Source organism: Solanum tuberosum, unplaced genomic scaffold (assembly GCF_000226075.1).
Source record: "Solanum tuberosum cultivar DM 1-3 516 R44 unplaced genomic scaffold, SolTub_3.0 scf00168, whole genome shotgun sequence".
NCBI lineage: Eukaryota > Viridiplantae > Streptophyta > Magnoliopsida > Solanales > Solanaceae > Solanum > Solanum tuberosum.
In genome coordinates, this window is record NW_006239096.1 from 1 (window position 1) to 20,055 (window position 20,055).

General features: G+C 31.8%; 1 protein-coding gene across 2 annotated transcripts; it reads left to right on the forward strand.

Annotated features, from left to right (window-relative positions):
* The first annotated feature begins 4,484 nt into the window (after positions 1 to 4,484).
* On the forward strand, positions 4,485 to 8,535 carry LOC102579655 (protein NLP7-like). 2 transcript variants are annotated; one of them, XM_006354177.2, is made up of 6 exons: positions 4,485 to 4,706; positions 4,791 to 5,260; positions 5,390 to 5,461; positions 5,601 to 6,696; positions 6,837 to 7,329; positions 8,113 to 8,535. In XM_006354177.2, exons 1-5 carry the CDS (start codon positions 4,583 to 4,585, stop codon positions 7,304 to 7,306), a joined length of 2,232 nt encoding a protein of 743 aa, XP_006354239.1. In that variant the 5' UTR covers positions 4,485 to 4,582; the 3' UTR covers positions 7,307 to 7,329; positions 8,113 to 8,535. The 2 variants fall into 2 exon arrangements, with proteins under 2 accessions (XP_006354239.1, XP_006354240.1); XM_006354178.2 differs by having other exon boundaries at positions 8,156 to 8,535.
* The last annotated feature ends 11,520 nt before the right edge of the window (positions 8,536 to 20,055 follow it).

Here is a 20,055-nt window from a genome sequence, read left to right on the forward strand (position 1 = left end):
ATAGTTGTTTTGAATAAGTCACGGTAATTCTGTGAGTGATCTTATCAATCAGTGAGAAGCAATCAGCCTTATTCCACTTCCTTGGCGATAATGGAAGTCCCAAATATTTAATAGGAAATTCACCCCTCGAGAAACCAGTTCTAGCCAAGATTTGATCCCTTGTTTCCTCATCCACCCCAGCCATAAAAACACTTGATTTTTCCATGTTAGCCTCCAAACCTGTGGCAGCACTAAAGTGATCTAATGCCTCCATCACTCTATTTACTGAAGTCAAATTTCCTTTACAAAAAATCATTAAGTCATCAGCAAATATTAGATGAGTGAGTTTCAACTCTTTGCACATTGGATGGAGTCCAAAATCAGGCAACAGACTCATTGTTTTAAGTGTTCTTGACAAGTACTCCATTACTAACACAAACAGCAAAGGCGATATAGGATCTCCTTGCCTAAGACCTCTCTTACCAACAAAGAACCCATGATTCCCTCCATTGACTTTTACTGAAAACATTGTAGTGGAAACACACAACATAGTCCACTTAATAAACGTTTCTGGAAACCCAAAACCCCTAAGTACTTCCTCTAAAAGTCTAAAACCTCCCAACTTACCATGTCATAGGCTTTCTTCAAATCAATTTTCATAAGACACCTAGGTGAGGCATTCTTCCTATTGTAGTGCCTTAGAATATCATGACAAATCAAAACATTATGAATCATTGTTCTTCCCTGGACAAATGCTGATTGGTTTTTTGCTACTATCAGATTCACTGCTTTCTTCAATCTGCTACAAATCAATTTTGATATGCACTTGTATATGACATTACAACAAGATATTGGTCTAAATTGACTGGCAAATTCAGGTACCTCTATCTTTGGGATGAGTGCAATACTTGTTGAATTGATTTGTCTTAGTAACTTGCTGTTTTGGAAGAATTCCAGCAATGCCGTAGTAACATCTTGCCCCACAATAGACCAAGCTGCTTTGTAAAATCCACTACCAAATCCATCTGGTCCAGGACTTTTATTACTATCAATCTGAAACATTGCTGTCTTCACTGCTGCTGGTTCAAAACTGTGCACTAATTCACCTTGTTGCTCCTCATTAAGCACCACCCCATGACTCATCAATTTTCCTATTGCTGGTATTATCTGCAGGGACTTCTTTCCCAGGATATCCTCATAATATTTCACAATTACATTTGCAATACTAGTAGGATCATATTGTCATTCTCCTGATGCATTTTTCAGTTGAGTTGTAGCATGCTTCAGCTTCCTATGCTTAATAACTGTAAAAGTACCTAGCATTATCATCACCCAACCTTATCCATGTTGCTTTGCTCCTTTGTTGTAAAAAAACTTCAGCCAGATAAGAAGAGGTTCTAAATTTCTCATACAACTGGCTTTCCAACTGTTGATAATCCAAGTTGTGCGGGTTGCTCTGCAATTGTAGTTGTGCTTGTTTCAGTTTTTCTCTATCTCCATTGGCTTCATTCACTATGTTCTGGAAAGCCTGTGAGTGTAGCAGCTTCAGCTTTCTCTTTAACAACTTTAATCTTCTCACCACTTTGTACATCATACAACCTTCTATGTTTTCATCCCATCCTTCCTTCACAACAGATTGGAATTGTGAATGTTTGGCCCACACATTACAAAATTGAAATGGCTTCCTGATTCTACATTCTTCTGTTAAGATTACTTTTGCTGGACAGTGGTCACTAATACCCTCAGGTAAAAATAATGCCTTACATGTAGGCATTGTATGGAGATCGGTCATCTTCTAGCTTACTCTGCTAGAACTACTATAACTTCCACGGCTGCTACTAAGCTAATAAGGCCGTAGGTGGTGATTCAAAAATGTTCATTTTATTTGATAAGTAATCAAGGAGCTAATAGTATATAGCAATTACTAACTTGAAATCCAATTCTAAAAGTCAAAGATTAAAATCACGAAAATAAAGTAATAGTAAAGCAAAGTCATAGTAAAATACAACGATTTTTCCATTCTCTGTTAATAAAAATCCAATCAATTTTTGAAAAAATTCTGTTTCCATCATGTTTATCACTCCACGTATATCTATTACCATGAGTAGGAAATTCTATCAAACCACATTCAAGAACGCATTCATTGAACTCCACAATTTCTGCCCAAACTACTGGATTTCCTCCTATTCTATCATCAGTCTTCAGTAGGGAATTGAAGTCACCTAACACCATCCATGGTTTTGTACATCTTCGACTTTGGAGTATCAAACTTTCCCATAAATCCCTCCTATCCTCCCTGCTATTAAAAGCATACACATAGGTTGTCTCAGGGATTTTGGGCATAGGCTGGGGTACTTATGCATTTTCCCTTAAAATATACTCTTAAATAGTTCAGGGGTAAAAAATACACTAATAAATAGTCTAGGGAGGTAATAGGTCCTCATGAAAGTTTAGTATCGCAACAACAAATTCGACCAAAGTTGGGGTATTTTTCAGACTCTTATCCCATTTTATTTCCTTTTTTAATCAATTTAAAAAAGAATGTCACATCTCTTTATTTAGTAATAGTTTGATCTTAAAATACATGATTTGCAGTCACACAAACAGTTATACTTATTTTAAATCACAAATTTCACAAGTCTCTTAGATTTCATATTAAGTCAAACTACATCAAATGAATTGAAATGAAGAAAAGAGAATAATTGAATAATATTTCTCCAAGCTGGTCTCCCGCTGTTCACATCCATTACCAAAGAAAACAGTTGTGCAACAATAGAAGCACAAAGTATCAAGGCTCGTTTGGTAGCTAGATAAGTCTAAACCTAATACATGAATAACTTGGTTATTTATGTATTTGTTTTATATCATGTTTGATTTGTAAATAGGATAAAAGTTATTACAATATTTGGTTGGTCGGTTTTCAAATGTTGTATAAAGTTATTCATGTATTATTTTTTGTATAATGTTTGATTGTGTTTTTTGTAATCGTAACGTAATTAATATTTATATAACTTATGAGGGAATCTATGTATAATTTATGCGAGATAGAAAGTGAAATAAGTTTTTTTTTTTGCTTCGGAAACGGAAGGATTTTATTTACTTAATTAGAAGGTTCATCCATATAAAAATGAACTAGTCTAGACGATGTAGTTCCAGTTGCATCTCTTTTGAGAGCTTTTGATACAAACAAGGGTATTAGTTATGCTTGATAAATTAGACATTCACCCGAATTGATTTTAAATGTATATAATTTACAACAAAACAAATAATAAATACATGTTAAATAATATTAAGGACATTTTAAAATCAAAATATTTACTATAAAAACATTTAAAAACCACATTATAAACAAAGTAGATTTTTATTCATTTCACAACATTTTTTTTACTCTTTTCCGTAAATTCAACAAAAAAAACAAAACAAATAGTACTAACTCCAAGATTTTTTGCCTTCCTTTTTTCTTTTGACAATTTCCACATTGGGTACAACGTGGAGCTTGTTGAACCTCTTGAGCTTATTGATCCACTTGCACCCGGGTCTAAATATAATGGTATTTCAATACTACTTAATTACTGTCATATAAACTGAGAATTATTTTATATACTCCTTATCATAGTTATCCGCTATACTAAAAATAATTATTCAATAGTACTTGTTCAATTTAAAAAATCATGATTTTTTTTATCTTTTGTGTCTATTTTACTTTGTTATTAAATATTATTTATCATCTAACATATTTTTCAAAAAATTAAATTTAATAAAGTGAAGGATAATATAGTAATATTACCCCTATTATTTATCATTTCTTAAGGGTGTGTCAAGTCAATAATCGATAACTATTGTTGGACATAAAAAGTATTGAACAAATACATTAAAACCTCTCTAAATTAATATAGGCCGGACCATGAAATATTATTATTTTGTAGATGTATTATTTAATTGATTAATTAATATTTATTAATTTAAAAACTGTTTCGACATTGAAAAAATTGTTTAAAGATGAAATTTCAAAGAATTTGAAAGAACCCACTTGTGAAAACGTCATTCACGAACTTGAGGTCATAATTAATGATCTTGGTTACTGTAATAAATAAATACTCCCTCTGTCCCAATTTATGTGACACATTTCGCTTTTCGAGAGTCAAACAATTTAAGTTTGACCAAAAATTTGCTCATGAAATTTTCAATTTTTTAAAATGAAATTTATATATTTGTAAACTATATAAAAAGTACTATAAGTCTCAATAATTGATAATTCAAAATATTTAAAAGATATAGGAAAAATTTATGGTCAAAGATACACTTGTTTGAATCTCGTAATCCGAAATGTGTCACATAAATTGGGACAGAGGAAAGTACATGTTTAGAGGTATAAAACTTAGAACAAATTGTAGATATCATTGAAAAAATAATATTGATGATAAAGTTGAAGACGACAGTGGAGCCTGTTGAGCTTTTTGATCCCCAAATTAAATTGGCACAACTTTGCTTATATGAAGTCTAAAGTTTCGTCTCCTGGTGTAGACAAAAACTAAAGCAAGTCGCGTTCTGTATAAACAGCAGAGCAAAGGGGTAAAAGGCACTGAAAATTCCATTCTATTCTATGGAAATGGAGCACTCTCCTTCAGATGTATGTTCCCAAATGCCTTGCCAACTGGAGTCCAACGCCTGGGCATTTTCGAGCAGAAAATACAAAGATGAATTGGGGTACCAGCGAACCATCATGTGTGAGTCTGTTGTGAATATCAAACTTATTTTCCAATTTTTGCTTAGCACTAGTAAATCTTTTGAATCTTATCTTCTTCATACAGCTTCTGCTTCTGTTGTTTCCATGTTTCCAACTGTGAAATGGAGGATCCAATCTGTTATGGAGAAAATGTCGACTCCAAATATTTGTCTGGTTCAATTCTGGGCACCCATCAAGGTCAATGGATCCACTTTCCTGTCCACGGCGGATCAAACATTTGGTTTCTATAAGGGAATTGATAAGAGGCTCTCTTCATACAGGAAGCTCTGTCTAGATACTTTGATTCCAATTGACGACTACACCGAAATTCGATTTGGCCCAATTGAACGAGTTTACACAAGATGCTTGCCAGAATATAACCCCGACGTCTCAAGTTACTCCGCTGCAGAGTTTCCACTGCTCGAACTTGCAATTCGCTTGGGAATTCATTCTTATTATGCAGTTCCAGTGTTCAACAACTATGACCAGCAGTACCGTGGTGTACTTGAGATTGTATCTACACAACCATCTCTCCATCTTTCCCATCTTATTACGGTATTTGCTCATCAATTCTTTAAATTTTATTTTCATAATGCTCAACCATATTGGTTATTCACTTTTGTTTATATTCCGTATTTACTGTTTGAACAAGTCTGTAATCCTTTGTTTAATTTTCTATCATAGGGGTCGAAAATCTATTCATTTCAGTTGCATAGCATTTGTAATTCAAGGGACATGCTTTTTGGACTTTTAGAGGTATGATGTTGCCTTTTTTATTTTGGTGAAACCAAACAAAATAAATAAAAGGGATTAGAGACTGTTATCGTTTTTATTTCCATTGCTCTACTGACTGCTATATCTGTCCCACTAATTCCATAGCTTATCATTTTTATAGCCGCCTGTTGATGATAGACTTGATGAAATAAAGAATGAGTTATATGAGATCCTTGAAAGAGACAGTTTACCCTTTGCTCAAATTTGGATTCCTTATTCTCCATCTGTCTCTTTAAAAGTCTTGTATCGTGCTGCTGCCTCCATCTATGAACGTTCGAGTTCAATGTATCATGAGTTTGAACATGTTTCTGAGGTCTGTTTTATTGAGAGCGGTGCGGCATTGGTCGGGAGGGCATTTGCATCCCAAGGTTCATGCTTTTGCAAAGATGTTACTCTATTAAGCATCAGCGAGTACCCTTTGGTGCTTAGTGCACGAAAAGTTAGATTCACTCAGAGTTTTGCAATTTGTTTGCAAAGTAAATGCGCCGACAATAGCGTTTACGTAGTTGAGTACTTTCTGCCACCCAACAAAATGTCTGCTAGAGATACAAGGACTTTCATAAATATGCTTTTATCCACAACGAAAGAACGACTTCCAGGTTTCGTAGTTGCTCCTGGAAAAGAACTAGGGCAGAGGATGCTCGTTGAAGTTGTTAAAGTTTCCCCGAGTGATGAATTTGACTCCTTTGAAATTGGCCAATCTCTACCGAGTGTTGAATCACTTCAGGATGGAGGAGGAACAACTGAATTTGGCCAACGTCTGCTGAGTGTTCAATCTCTTCAGGATGTAGGAGAAACAACTGAAATTGATTCTTTCTGCCAACAGTCAAATAATGTTGTTGCTGCTGCTGCACTACTGGTTCCTTCTTGTTCAGCAGACAAGCGTGACTCACTCAACTGTGAAAGGACAGTGGAAGTTGATCTGTTACTTCCACATCCAATAGAGGAAGCTGTGACAAACAGTGGAAAAGTTAACTTGGATGTAGCACATGATGACCACATTGAGGATACACTTGAAATAATGCAACTTGATTCACACTTTGAGCAACCAAATATAGAAATTAATTCTGCGGGAAATGCAATGACTAACAACAATAAAATCCATTCGCATAAGAAAAGCACAATACAAAGGATAGAAAAAGATTATGGGATTACTCGCAAGATTCTGGAGCAGCATTTTGGCAGGACTCTTCAAGATGCTGCCAAAAATCTACATGGTAAGTTCACTAACTTTAGCGCATTTGAGGTTCGTAGTTCTTTTTGTGCTATTATATATATGTGCGCTCATATGCCTTTAACTGAAATGATTTATGCATAGGTTCACTGAAATCCCTTTTGTGTACTTCTTTTATTGCAGTTAGTCAAGCAACATTGAAACGAATATGTAAAGAATATAAAATCACTAGATGGCCAAATTACAAGACTAGAAAGGCTAATGTCCATGTTAGCCAAGGCGTATCTTTTCAAGTTGCTGAACCATATGTGGTCAATCAACAATGTCCTGCTCTTTCCCAAGAAAAAGGCATAGATTATTTGGGTCACAAAATATCTCCTGCAATAGGAAAACCTTGTGATGGTGTGATGACGGTAAAGGTTACATATAAAGGTGATATCATAAAGTTTCAACTCTCCCTTTCATCAACGAGGGTAGAATTGGAGGGGGAAGTGGAAAAGAGGCTTAAGATATCACTTGAAAGGTTTTCAATCAAGTATCAAGATGAAGGTGACGATTGGATTTTGATAAGTACTGATTCAGATTTGAGGGATAGGATGCATTCACTAAGATTGTTGGGGAAGGACTACTATGAGATTACTGGTTACCCCTGAAGCTGACACATGAAGGATTTTCTGTAAGTTTTGTTATGGTTCATCTTCACTGCAGAAATGTTATCTTTTGGTGACATGGTGTTTGTCTCTTCCCTGCTGTGTTGTGATATGTCTTTGTGCTCAGTGAACCAAGGTGATTAATGCTGTTATGAATGGGGGATTGTTAAATTACGCTTGAAGTCCTAACAAGATGCCTATATATAGAAGAGGAAAATAATCCATTACGGCTTATGCACACTCTAATTGGATGATTGTTACATATTGTTTCATATCGTACTATATTATTTTAATAAATACAACGTTTGGATAGATTGTATTCATTTCCGTCGTTACATAATGTCTCAGACCAACAATTTAAATGATAAAACTACAAGAAAAGTAGGATATATGGTAGAGCTACTATAAAAAAGTAGCGGTAAAAGGATAAACTATGATTATTAAATAATAAGTAAAGATAAAATGAGAAGAAAATATTAAGGTAACGACGCGATTACATCAAATTGGTTATTACACAAAATGGGACTTTTTGTTGTTACCTAATGATATGATACAATAATATTTAAGTAACAATCAAAAGACACATTGTATTTAAACTAGCAGTACAATACAATACAATTGGTAACGTGTAAGAGTTATGTAATTTTCTTTTGATTAGCTATTTCATAATAACAGTCTAGAATCTCCCTTATCTATTTTCCATTTGCTCTTTGATTGCATGAACAATCTATTTGTAATTAGTTCCTTTGATGATCAATACAAAGCTAAATTTGTTACATTATTGTTCCTACTCCATGCCTCTCTGTTAGCATGCTCGATGTGCAGTTCAACACCCTCTTTGAATCATTGAAGGCACTGCAAGATTGGGTGAAGGTGATGCAAGGGAGTCATTCTAGTATGGTCTCTTCCATTTGCCGTATGATCACTACTGCAGGATGAGATGCAATCGGACTCCATTCAAGATGAAGATGAAGATTGGATTTTAATAAGTACTAATTCAGATTTGAGGGATGGGATGCATTCACTTAGATTGTTGGAAAGGAATACTATGAGATTACTCGTTACCCCAGAAGCCGACACATGAAGGATTTTCCGCAAGTTTTGATATGGTTCATCTTCATTGCAGAACGTTAGTGATGTTATCTTTTGGTGATATGGTGTTTGTCTCTTCTCTGAGGTGTTGTGACATGTCTTTGTGCTCAGTGTACCAAGGTGATTAATGCTATTATGAATGTGGAATTGTCAAATTAGGTTTGGGCTTATGGAAATATGTCTATATTCCAACTCCACAACTTTTTGCCTTTTTCTTTTATTCCTTTGGCAATTTCCACACTAACTACCGCGTGGAAAAATGTAGTACACTTTACTTTATGTATTTCCAACAAAAAAAAAATGCGGAGCCTCTTGAACCTTTTGAGCCACTTGCACCCGCCTGTAAATTAGTGGTAAGTGTACCTGTGATGAAGTCAAAATTTTATTAAGGGGTGTAAAAAATATAAAATATTAAATACTCAAGAAAATCAATAAAATAAATTCTACTAATGAAAGCAAAAGATAGTTACATTATAATTCGACAAGATACATAATAATAATAATAATAATAATAATAATAATAATAAGCATGTCGTCGTTTTAATTGTTCTAAAAAGGGAAAAATGGTTCCAGTCAAAAAGTACTATTATGCTACTAGAAAAGGTGGAACACACAACCTCAAGGAGGTTTTTGCAACTCCTTAACCACTATATTAATTTTTTAGTTTGTACCAAAATGTGTTAATACTTGTATATTCGTTAGTTCTTTTTGATCAGAGGTTGAATCGATCATCAGAAGAAGAATTAGGCCAAAAATTAGGATACATTTTGGGAAAATCAAACTTCCATCGAAGAGAAGCAAATGAGGCATGACTACTTAGTACGTCATTCGTTCAGTGGTGGACCCAGGATTTTTGCTCAGGGGTTCGAAGTATAAAGAACAAGTTCAGGTGGTAACGCAAGTGCGCGGTGAGTGTAGTAGCCCCTCGGCATGCTCTTTGTACAAGAACCATAGATATTTCATTGGTTCATAAAAGTAAAGACTAAGCTAATCAAAGATATCGAGGACAAAGATGCATTGATAAGAATTTTAGTGGATCGACTGCATTACATAAGTTAATTCCTAAAATACATGAAAAAGGGAGCGAGACGGGGAAGAAAGATATTTACTTTATCATGCTAAATTTAACTCACTTTATCATACCGTATTAAACATTTCTTTTTACTTTTATCATGCTCCATCGAACATTCTTAAAATTTCTTGTGCTTTTTATACTTTTATTTTGTAATGTTTTACTTTATATTCCACTTTTAAAAATTTTAAATTAATATCCATTCAATCAAATATTACTATGAAAATCGTCAAGATTCTCTAAAAGTGTGTAAGAATAGAGTTACTAATATTATAATGCATATTATTAATATAAATAAATAGCATCGTCAATTTTTTCAGTTCATATAGTTCAATTTACTAGGTTAGTCATAATTTGTAAAAATTAAAAATAAATAACGAATAAATCAAATATGTTTAGTTTCCATCTCACTAAAATAGAATTAAAAATATAAAAGAAATTTCATTAATTCTATTAAATTAATATTTTTAAAAGGATGTTGACGATATTTAAGTTTCTTCATTCAATTACATCTAATTTACATTTTTTTTTTAAAAATAAACTATATTTCTATCTCAATTTCAAGTTAAATATAATCATCACTTTCCAAAAAAAGTTATTCAAACGTATATGAAAAAATTGTTACGATGAAACAAAATGAATAATAGATATAAAAAGAATAAAATATAAAAATAAAAAGAATGTATCTAATAAATTTAAACAAAAATAAATTAAAAGGAAGAAATGGAATAAAAGGAAAAAATAATGAAAAAGAAGAAGAAGGTCTAAGCCCAAAAGTTCCATTTTTCAAAGCTAATATTAAAAAAGGGAAAAATGTTACCAATGGGACTTGAACCCGTGACATAGGGGCATTACATGAACCACTTATCCACTGAGCCAAGTCTATCCTTTGTTCTCAAGGGGTTCATTTTAATATATATACACATAAAATCAAAATTTGACGTTATATATACGGTGTAATTTTTTGACAAGGGGGTTCGGGTGAACCCCCTAGGCTCTACCTAGGTCTGCCCTTGCACCCGTTAGTAGAGGCTTGACTTTAGCTAGTGGACCCACCTAAGCTTAACATTATGGTCTTTACCTTGGCAAGTAGGACAATCTCTTTTCGGTGTGGGAGTAGTACACTGAACTTCATGTTATAGCTCACATGGTTTATGTCGGTTAACGATAACTCCCACATATGATATGACTATTATTATTACTCCTACTTATGATATGATTTTCAGAATATAGCATTGACCTTGTACTATGGTTATGAACTCAGCTTATCGGATTATGTCATGTTTTACTTGGCCATACATTATCCTGTTTCAGAATTTTCATGTTCTTATGCTTACTCATGCATCTTTCCTTATACTCAGTACATTCTGAATACTGACCACATACATCTCTTGTGTCTATATTGTCTTATAATATGGGATTCGATGCTCCTCATCCAGCTTGTAGTTAGCACATATTCTAGTCAACTTTGTCCAGATTTGGTGAGTCCTCATGCTTCAAGGACATGACCACATTATGAATTTTTTTATGTTCTTTCAGGCTCTTTGAGTTTTTTTAATTATTTTGTGAGCTAGGGCTTGTCCTAGCCACACCTATGTAGTAGAGGCTTATGTCAAACTTAGTATGTTTTCTGCATTTATGATTTTGTGCTCTAATTTTGGTATCCTTTTGAGTTGAGTTTTGAGACATATATTCTGCTTTGATGTTTCTTTCAATTATATTGTTATCTTAGTGTCATGTTATGTCAAGTGGTTCGTTTAGAGTCTTTCGGAATTATATTCACTATGTCACGTCTAGGGGGTAGTTTTGGATCGTGACATTTATTGCGCTCATACTTTTTATGTGACAAAATCTCTTTTTCTAGGAAATACTATTGTACTACTCGAATAGAAAAAGTATGCACTGGAATCGTTTGATAAGGTGTATAAAAATAGTGTTGAATATAATGTATTCATAAATGTTGATATTAGTTATGTTGAGATTCTTTTTTTATGCATTGTTTAACTTGATGTATTAAAATAGCATGCGTTGCATAATTTCTAAGATGAATTATTTGTTTACAAAAATATCCTCCACAAATATAGTGGAAAGGATGTGAAAAAGATTCTGAGGGACAATTGTATCTTTAATCATGTTAATGCATGCATTTTAAAACCCTTTGCATTGCTAACACCATGAATTTATATGTATTAGTTATACATACGTTAATAACAAACAAGTGTACCAAATAATGTACTGGTAATAAACAAAAGAATGTTCCGGTTATTATTATGACATCATTTTTTATTATAAAGACCTCGTTCGTATTTTCTTGATGATAATGTTATAAATGTCCGAAATTAATCAAGGGTTACTCCTTTCCCTTTGCTCATCTTCCAAATTGTTGGTATATACTTGAAGTTGTATAAAATGCAACATCTCTATTAGATTTTCAAATTACAAACTTGCTTATGAAAATCAAATTCTATGGGTCACTAAATAAATAGTTGATATGGGTAAAAAAAAAAATGATGCGAGTGTAAAATAAAATTATAAGGGCACTCAAGAAACAAGAGAAGCAAAGCACATGACTCCGAAGACTAAAATATCACAATTTAAAATAAAAAATTTACATAGGTCACTTAAAAATGGATATTAATCTAATTGGACAAATTGTGCAAACGATTTGCCTCAATATTAACGGACCGGGCCATTTGGGGCGTGGGCAATTTATTTTATTGGAATGATCGGTACTTCGTCGAGATGTCTTTTTTTTTTGTTTTTATAAATTCAAAAAACAAAAATTAACAGGATATATTTATTTCAAATTTCAACCAAATGTATATAAATATGATTTAAAATAAAATACGTAAATCTATAATTTTATTCAACAATAAAAATTTTATTTACATACTTCTTGCAAAGTTAAGGGATACATGTGATTCTCCTCACACATGAGTTTTTTTTTTTTTACTTTTTTGAGTTTAAATATCTTCCTTATAGATCTATTTGATTATCATTATTTGAATTTTCTTTAATCTATTTTTTCCTTTCATTATATAGTCTAAAAATCTGAGAAATAAAAAGAAAATTAAAAGTGTGAATGGAAAAAGAGAAAAAAGTAAGAAAAAAATTTTCAACTATTTTTTTGCGGCTATTTATAATTTATTTTTTGTATCTGTAAAAACAATAATTGGGGCATTTATGATAAATTTTACAAGAAAATGAGTGAAAATAAATTTGACAATCAAAATTATAAACTCAAATTATCCGTTTGAATAAAAAAATTACGTGTGAGAATAATCAAATATACTCATACATAATTAAAAAAATAAAGATTTTTTTTGTTGCTTTCCTTAACCCAAAGGTATATATTTGGGTCATTTACATAATTGTAGCCTATAGATCAACAATGTGAGATTGAATGCATTAGCTATATTATCAATTGAAAAGGAATTACTAAAACAAATCAATTAGAAATCAGTAAATAATGACTTCACATCTAAAAAGGCTAGAAAAAATAGATTTTAAATAAATATATACATGATTATTCTTTTTTGAAAAAAAAAGAATTAAAAAAAATATTTGGGCCCCTCTTTAAGGTTTGGCTTTAGGCCCCCAATCTTGTTGAGTCAGCCCTGATAATATACTTGAAATTGTATAAAATGCAACATCTCTATTATATTTTCAAATTACAAACTTGCTTTTGAAAATCAAATTATATGGGTTGATTCACTAAATAAATGGTTGATATGGGTAAAAAAAAATGATGCGAGTGTAAAATAAAATTACAAGGGCACTCAAGAATCAAGAGAAGCAAATGTAACATATCGCAAATTTAAATAACTAGGAAGAAGTTGAGAATTGGAAATAATCATTTTTGGAAAGAATTGAAAGCTGGAAATTTTGTCAATTTAGAAAAAAAGTGAGTTTTTAGTCAATTTCAAACGGCCATAACTCCTAGCTCAGGATGAGATAGGTGTAGTTCCAGATATGGTTGGAAAGCCCTTGGAATGATCTTTCCAACGCCACCAAGTTTGCGTGATTCCGAGTTCGTATGAGTAAGTTATTCCCTTTGGAAGTTGGGTTGTCCGAATAAAGAAATGTCCAATCTGGATTTTAAAGGGGTATTTTAGTCTTTTCTTGCCCTATTAGTTTAATTCGTTTTTTGGTGAATTAATTAAGGGTCAAAATTGAATTGGTTCAGTTTAAGCAATTGGAATTTACGCTAGGGTTTTTGGAGAAAGAATTCAAGAGGAGAAAAGAGGAGGAAGAGCAAAGTTTGTCGTTCTTGAAGGTTTAGCTTGTGGATTTCGCCAAGGAATTGATCTTACAAGGTATGTGAGTCTCTCATAGCGTTGGGTTCATTCACCCACGCACCAAACATGTTTAGTTCAGTGCAATTCATCCTAAAAGAGTTTGAAAGTTGGTGTTCTTGACATGAATTCTGGAATTTGAATGTCGTTCTTGAATTGGGTTGAATTGTGGAGTGTCTGAGACCCTTATGTTGTGTTTTAGGGTTGTTTTGAGTTAGTTTCTTCAGTATATATGCTGGGCATCGGGATCTAAAATGAATTTGAGAAAAATAGTCGAGTTTAGGCGAATTGGGGCTGGAAAACGAAGAAGAAAAAAATCGAGTACGATTCCTGAAACAAGTCCGTGTCGTGGTGTTCCCCCAATGAGCAAATTTTTCCTCCGCGTCGCGGATAGGACGCGGACTCCTCTGTCTCAAAATTTAATTGCGCGAGCATTTATTTAGGAGCATCTCCGCGTTGCGAACTTGTTCCAAGACAGTGATTTCGTAACTTTTCTCAAGTTTAGCTATTCGAAATCATTCCTAAACATCAAGAGACCTTTCCTATCACAAATCATAATCCTTGAATCCATAATTCAATTCAAGGAAAGTTAAGAGTCAATTCAAGTGAAGTTAAGAGTCAAGTCTAAAAGTTAAGAAGCAAGTCAAGCAAAGTTTTTAAAGTTTTCAAAAGTCTTTAACAAATGTTTTAACTTTGTTTTAAGACTTAAGTTTCAAGTTAAGCAAAAATTAAAGAGTTGAGTTCATTTCTCAAAAGGATTATTAGGGAACTAAGTATTCCCCAAAGATTTTATAATTTTTTTTACATTTGAGCAAGAAAAGGGAACAGCGATTCCAAGAGAGCTTTTAAGCTAAGTTTTGAGTAATTATCTCAAACCAAAGAAAGAAGTATGTTTTTAAACATAAGAGCTAGTATATTTTGGGAGTAGTATTGAGCACCGAATTGGGGGCGAGCATGAGTTCAGATAATTCACGTCTCCATAAAACCATGTAGCCACCATGGGTAGAAAAGGGTCATACTTTTTAGATGAACCCTTTTCACAATAGACTAGTGGATCCACTTATTAATTCAGGTCCTATACCTTTGGCCGGGTATAGGATGCGTTGGCAGCGTACGGAAGATCGTTGTATCATCACAATAGATGGTTGTCGGTTAGAGAAACTCCCACAACAATATTTGCATGGTTCCTCAAGGGGTTCTGCTTAGTATGAATGGGGGTATGAGACTTCATTCATGCATTGCACAAGTAGACTTTGAGAGGGAGCATGGTATGTTTTTTTATGATATTATGATTATGAGTTGACATCATGTTTTAAACAGTTTTCCTTTTCTTTATATTGTCACTTGTTTTAAACTACTTTATAATGAAATGAGTTCAGTAAAGTATTCATGAGTTAGAAGAGCCAAGGTAAGTGTTTCTTTTAGAATCTTTTCAAGCCTATGTTGTATTGTTTAGCATTCCCACTCGCATACTCGTACATTCAATGTACTGATGCCAGTTGGCCTGCATCGTCTTATGATGCAGACACAGGTAACCAGGATCAGCATCCAGCGCCTCGTTGATACAACTTAAGCACTCCGAGTCTGTGGTGAGCCTCTTTGCATCCGGAGGACTCCTTTATTTGCTTTCTAGTCTTTCAGATGTTATGATGATCGAGGGTCCTGTCCTGACATCCCTCTTTGTTTTAGAGGCTTTATAGACAGTTAGTAGTTAGAGGTCTTTACATTATTATTTCATATGTTGAGACTTGAGTTGCCATTTTGGCCAAGTTGAATGTTGACTATTAAACATTTTGAGTTATTTCACTAAAATTATTTGAGCAAGTTCACTTTGATCATAGTAAGCATGTTTAGAGTCTTCCGCTGAGTCAGTAAGCCAGACCAAGGGTTCGCTTGAGGCCAATAATGGTCTTCGAGTGCCAATCCCGCCCAAGGTGTAGGCTCGGGGCGTGACAACAAAGCACATGACTCCGAAGCTTAAAAGACCACAAATTTAAAATAAAATTTTTAAATAGGCCACTTAAAAATGAATATCATATCATGATTTCATATCGTATGGCCAAACGGGTCCTTAGTCTAAAAATCTGAGAAATAAAAAGAAAAAATTGTGAATGAAAAAAGAGAAATTTATTTTCTGTGTCTGTAAAAATAATAATTGGGACATTTATGATAAATTTTACAAGAAAATGAGTGAAAAATAAATTTGAAAATCAAAATTATAAACTCAAATTACCCGTTGAATCAAAAAATTACATGTGAGAATAATTAAATATACTCATACATAAATAAATAAAAAGATTTTGTTTTTGCTTTCCTTAACCCAAAAGGGTATATTTGGGTAATGTGTATAATGGTAGGAATATAATCACTTCAATAATCTAAGACATATAAACTCTAAATCACAAAATTGAGAAATATATCAAATATTTGTTCCTAACAACAAATGTCTTTTGATAATTTATTCTTTGGGTGCATAGTGACAAAGTGGTTGTGAGATATATAGAGGACTGAATTGAGGAGCTTTTATGGGTCAATAGGTGGGGAAGGAGCAATCTTGTGCACTGTGTTTACTATTGTTATGGCTTGAGAGAGAAGAAATAGATAGTGAGTGATATAGTGGCATTATATTATATAAAGTTATAAGGAATAACAAAATTATAATTTTTGAACCTTAATGGCATACACCACAACCTTTTGAACCTTTCAAGATTTTCCTATTTCCTTTCCATAATTTATTGGTGATGGGTCCCAATTAAAACTATGTGTAGTGTTTTATAAAGGCAAACAATATAAATTTCACTAGTTTAGGTCCTAATTATTAATATTCAATGTAGTTTTGAATATTACTTTCCGTAACAGATTTCACTAATTGATGTATGTATCTTAACTCGATAAATACATGTATCCGAGAATTGACAAAGCATGATCAATGTTTAATTAAGAACTGTAACTAAAATGCTTACTTTAAGGAGAAAATCACCCCTTTAACTACTTTTGAAAATCTAGTCTAACAACTTCTAAGAAAATTCAAAAAAATAATCTAATTTCTTCCATTTATTTTCGAGCAACAACAAAATGAACAACTTTCCTATCCAGAAATTTGAATTTGTTTCTTTGAATTTGAGATTTTTTAAAAAAAAATTTCATGTTTAGAGAACAATGCGTATCTCACACTCTAATTAGTTGTTACTTGGTTGAATATTCTAACAAAAATATATTGTTGTTTTGAACTAGATACAAACATTTAAGTCAAAAATCAAAAGTAGGTCTCCCCCTACTTTTTATTTTTTAACTTAAAAATCATTTCAGTTTGACTTTTTATTTTTCACTTAAAAGCTATTTGTTTAAAAGTCAATCCAAACGGGCTAGAAGCACTTAACTTGTGTCAATAATTGTATATATATATATATATATATATTTATTAAACCAAAATTTGACCTCCACTGGGTACAAACCTTCATTTGGAAATCTTACATAAATTAAAATTATTAATTATTTGGAATAGAATACGTGCATTTTACTAATATATTTGTAGTATGTATCTTATTCATGCACCTAATTTCATTAGTTGTATCTCATGTTTTTAAATTATGAGCAATCAAATATTTTTTTCATATATGTGTATCTGATACATACTTCATGACTTTGATGGATTAATTATGTACCAGCTACATGTAGCATATAACAGATATATGTATTTATAATTTGTTATCTATCCAATCATTCGATACTAATCTTTTCAGTGAAATTTGAATCGATAAATGTAAGTTTTGACTTTGGAGGGTCTTGATTATCGCTTACTACGCTAGCAATGAATTTGTGAAATTCTAGGAACATCTTCTTCAGCAACCTTCAGAGGTATGTTCCCTAATGCCTAGAGCTGTCAATATGGGCTGGCCCATCCCATTCGGGCCAATCCATACAAGCTTTGAAATTTGACGGGCCAGGCCGGGTTAACCCATTTTTTGTGTGGACCAGAAAATGGTCGGCCCAATCCCCAAATACGTGGGCTACGGGCTTTGTTGGGCCAGCCTTTTTTCTTAAAAGTATATTTTTTTATAATTTTTTAAATTAAATTATAATTTAAAAATATTATCATAAATATCGACAAAACAATATTAAATGGTGTTAGTGTACTACTTGTTAATTAAATACACAAATAAAATTATTTTTATAATATTTATTAAGTTTAATTTCAAGTAAAAGCATAAATAGCTAAATAGAAATATTAAGCTAAATAGCTAGAAATTTTAGGGCATTTTTATTTTATGTAGTACATATTTTATAAACATAATTTGTATTGAAATTGTAATATTTCAAACTTTAAATAAATTTTGAGTAGGCCCTTCTTATTTTTAATACTCTATTTTATTTTTTATGGGAAAATTTTCAAAATGTCAATATTTTGACATTTAATAGGTTTCCTTAGCCACACTTTCAATATTTATCTAAAATGTCAATATTTTAGTTTGTTATGTATTTGATTTATGTATTTTTTATTTGTTTGATTTTCAAGAGTACAATTATTTAGAAAGGAGAAAATCAAGGGAGATAATATTTTTTGAAAAAAAGGAACATATCACTTAAAATTCTCATCAGTTACAATTTTTTTTAAAAAAATCCCTTTTTCATTCGATTGGATAAACTTTCCTTTTTATTATGTTTTCATTATAATTGTATACCAATAATTTTTATATTTTTTGTGCTCACTTTACCATTCAAATTAAAATTGATTTTTTTACTTTCATAGTGAAAACTACAAATTGTATTTCAGTGATCAAAATTGTATTACATGTCTGCCAAATATATTTTTCTTTTATTTGTATTACAAAAATATTACGATTGGATCTCAATATAATCTAATCATTACATATGAATATGATTTATGAAAGGATACAAGATTCTGGAAAAAAAAATAGCATACATGATGGAAATAATACAATCTGTTGAGGAAAGATATAATATTCTAAGAAAATAAATACAAATTGACTATGAAAGAAATAGGGATACAAGATTCTGGAAAACAAATAGCATACATAGTGAAAATAATACAATCTATTGAGAAATGATACAATATTCTAAAAAAATAATACAAATTGACTATTAAAAAATAGGATACATGTATGATTAAGAAATACAAATCCATTTGACATACCTATTTGAATAACTACAAACTAAAAAAGAAATACAATGTTCTTAATAAAAATACAAATGATGAGTAAAAGAAAAACAATTGACAAACAAAAATTAATATGAATACTATTATGGTATGAATACAATTTTGCAACCTTCTTCTCTGACTCTCTCTTTCTTCTTTGTTTGCTATGTTTCTTTTTTCCGATTTTTTTCACCAAACCCAAATCTGAATCTGTATTCACTTGTGCATTAGTAACTCTATAAGCAAAATTCAAAAATTATTAAATATGAATATATAAAAATAATTAAACAATATATTATGTATGAATGCTAATGTAGATTACTACAAATTACAATCTACTAAATCTCAAATATAAAAATAAAATCACAAAAAAATCAAACAATGGTGTTTAAAATACTAAAAATCCGAAATGGATAATTATTTGATGAGTATGTTAACAAACTCACATAAAAATCGAAAAAAATGACGAAAAATTCGTAATACATACAATCCAAAATTCAACATAATTTGTGATTTTGAAAACAAAATCTCATGAAATCTCGCAAAATAAATGATGACTTCGAAAATACCTATATCAATTGAGAGATTTCTTGAATTAATTGATAGATCTGAACAAATTGGTATGAACTTGAATAATGAGTTCTTCTTCAACAATGATGGAGAGAATAATGGTGAAAATTGATGAAAGAGAAAAAAATGAAAAAATGATGGGGACAATAGTGAAAATTGAAAAGTTGATGAAAGAGAAAAAAAATTGAAAACGTAAAAGATGGAAAATAAATTTAATGGTATTAAAGCCTAGGAAGAAGTGCAAATGGGTAGTGGATGTATTTCATGTTGGACCGTTTTGAGAAATAAAAGGAAAGACAAATAATTGTATTTGAATATAAATTATATTCTAAAATATTGACATTTTGACATTTTAAATAATTATTTTAAAGTATAAATATTTTTACTAATTAAGTTAGGGATTGTGACTAGTTTGCTAATTTTTCCAATTTTTATTTGGCCCACAGGCCAGCCTTATCTATATTTCTCAAGCCCCACAAATCGACAGACTTATTCGAGCTAAAAAAACCTTTTCTTAAATTGACTCCAAAAATCGTAGCCTAGCCCTATCAAGTCAGGGGTTAAG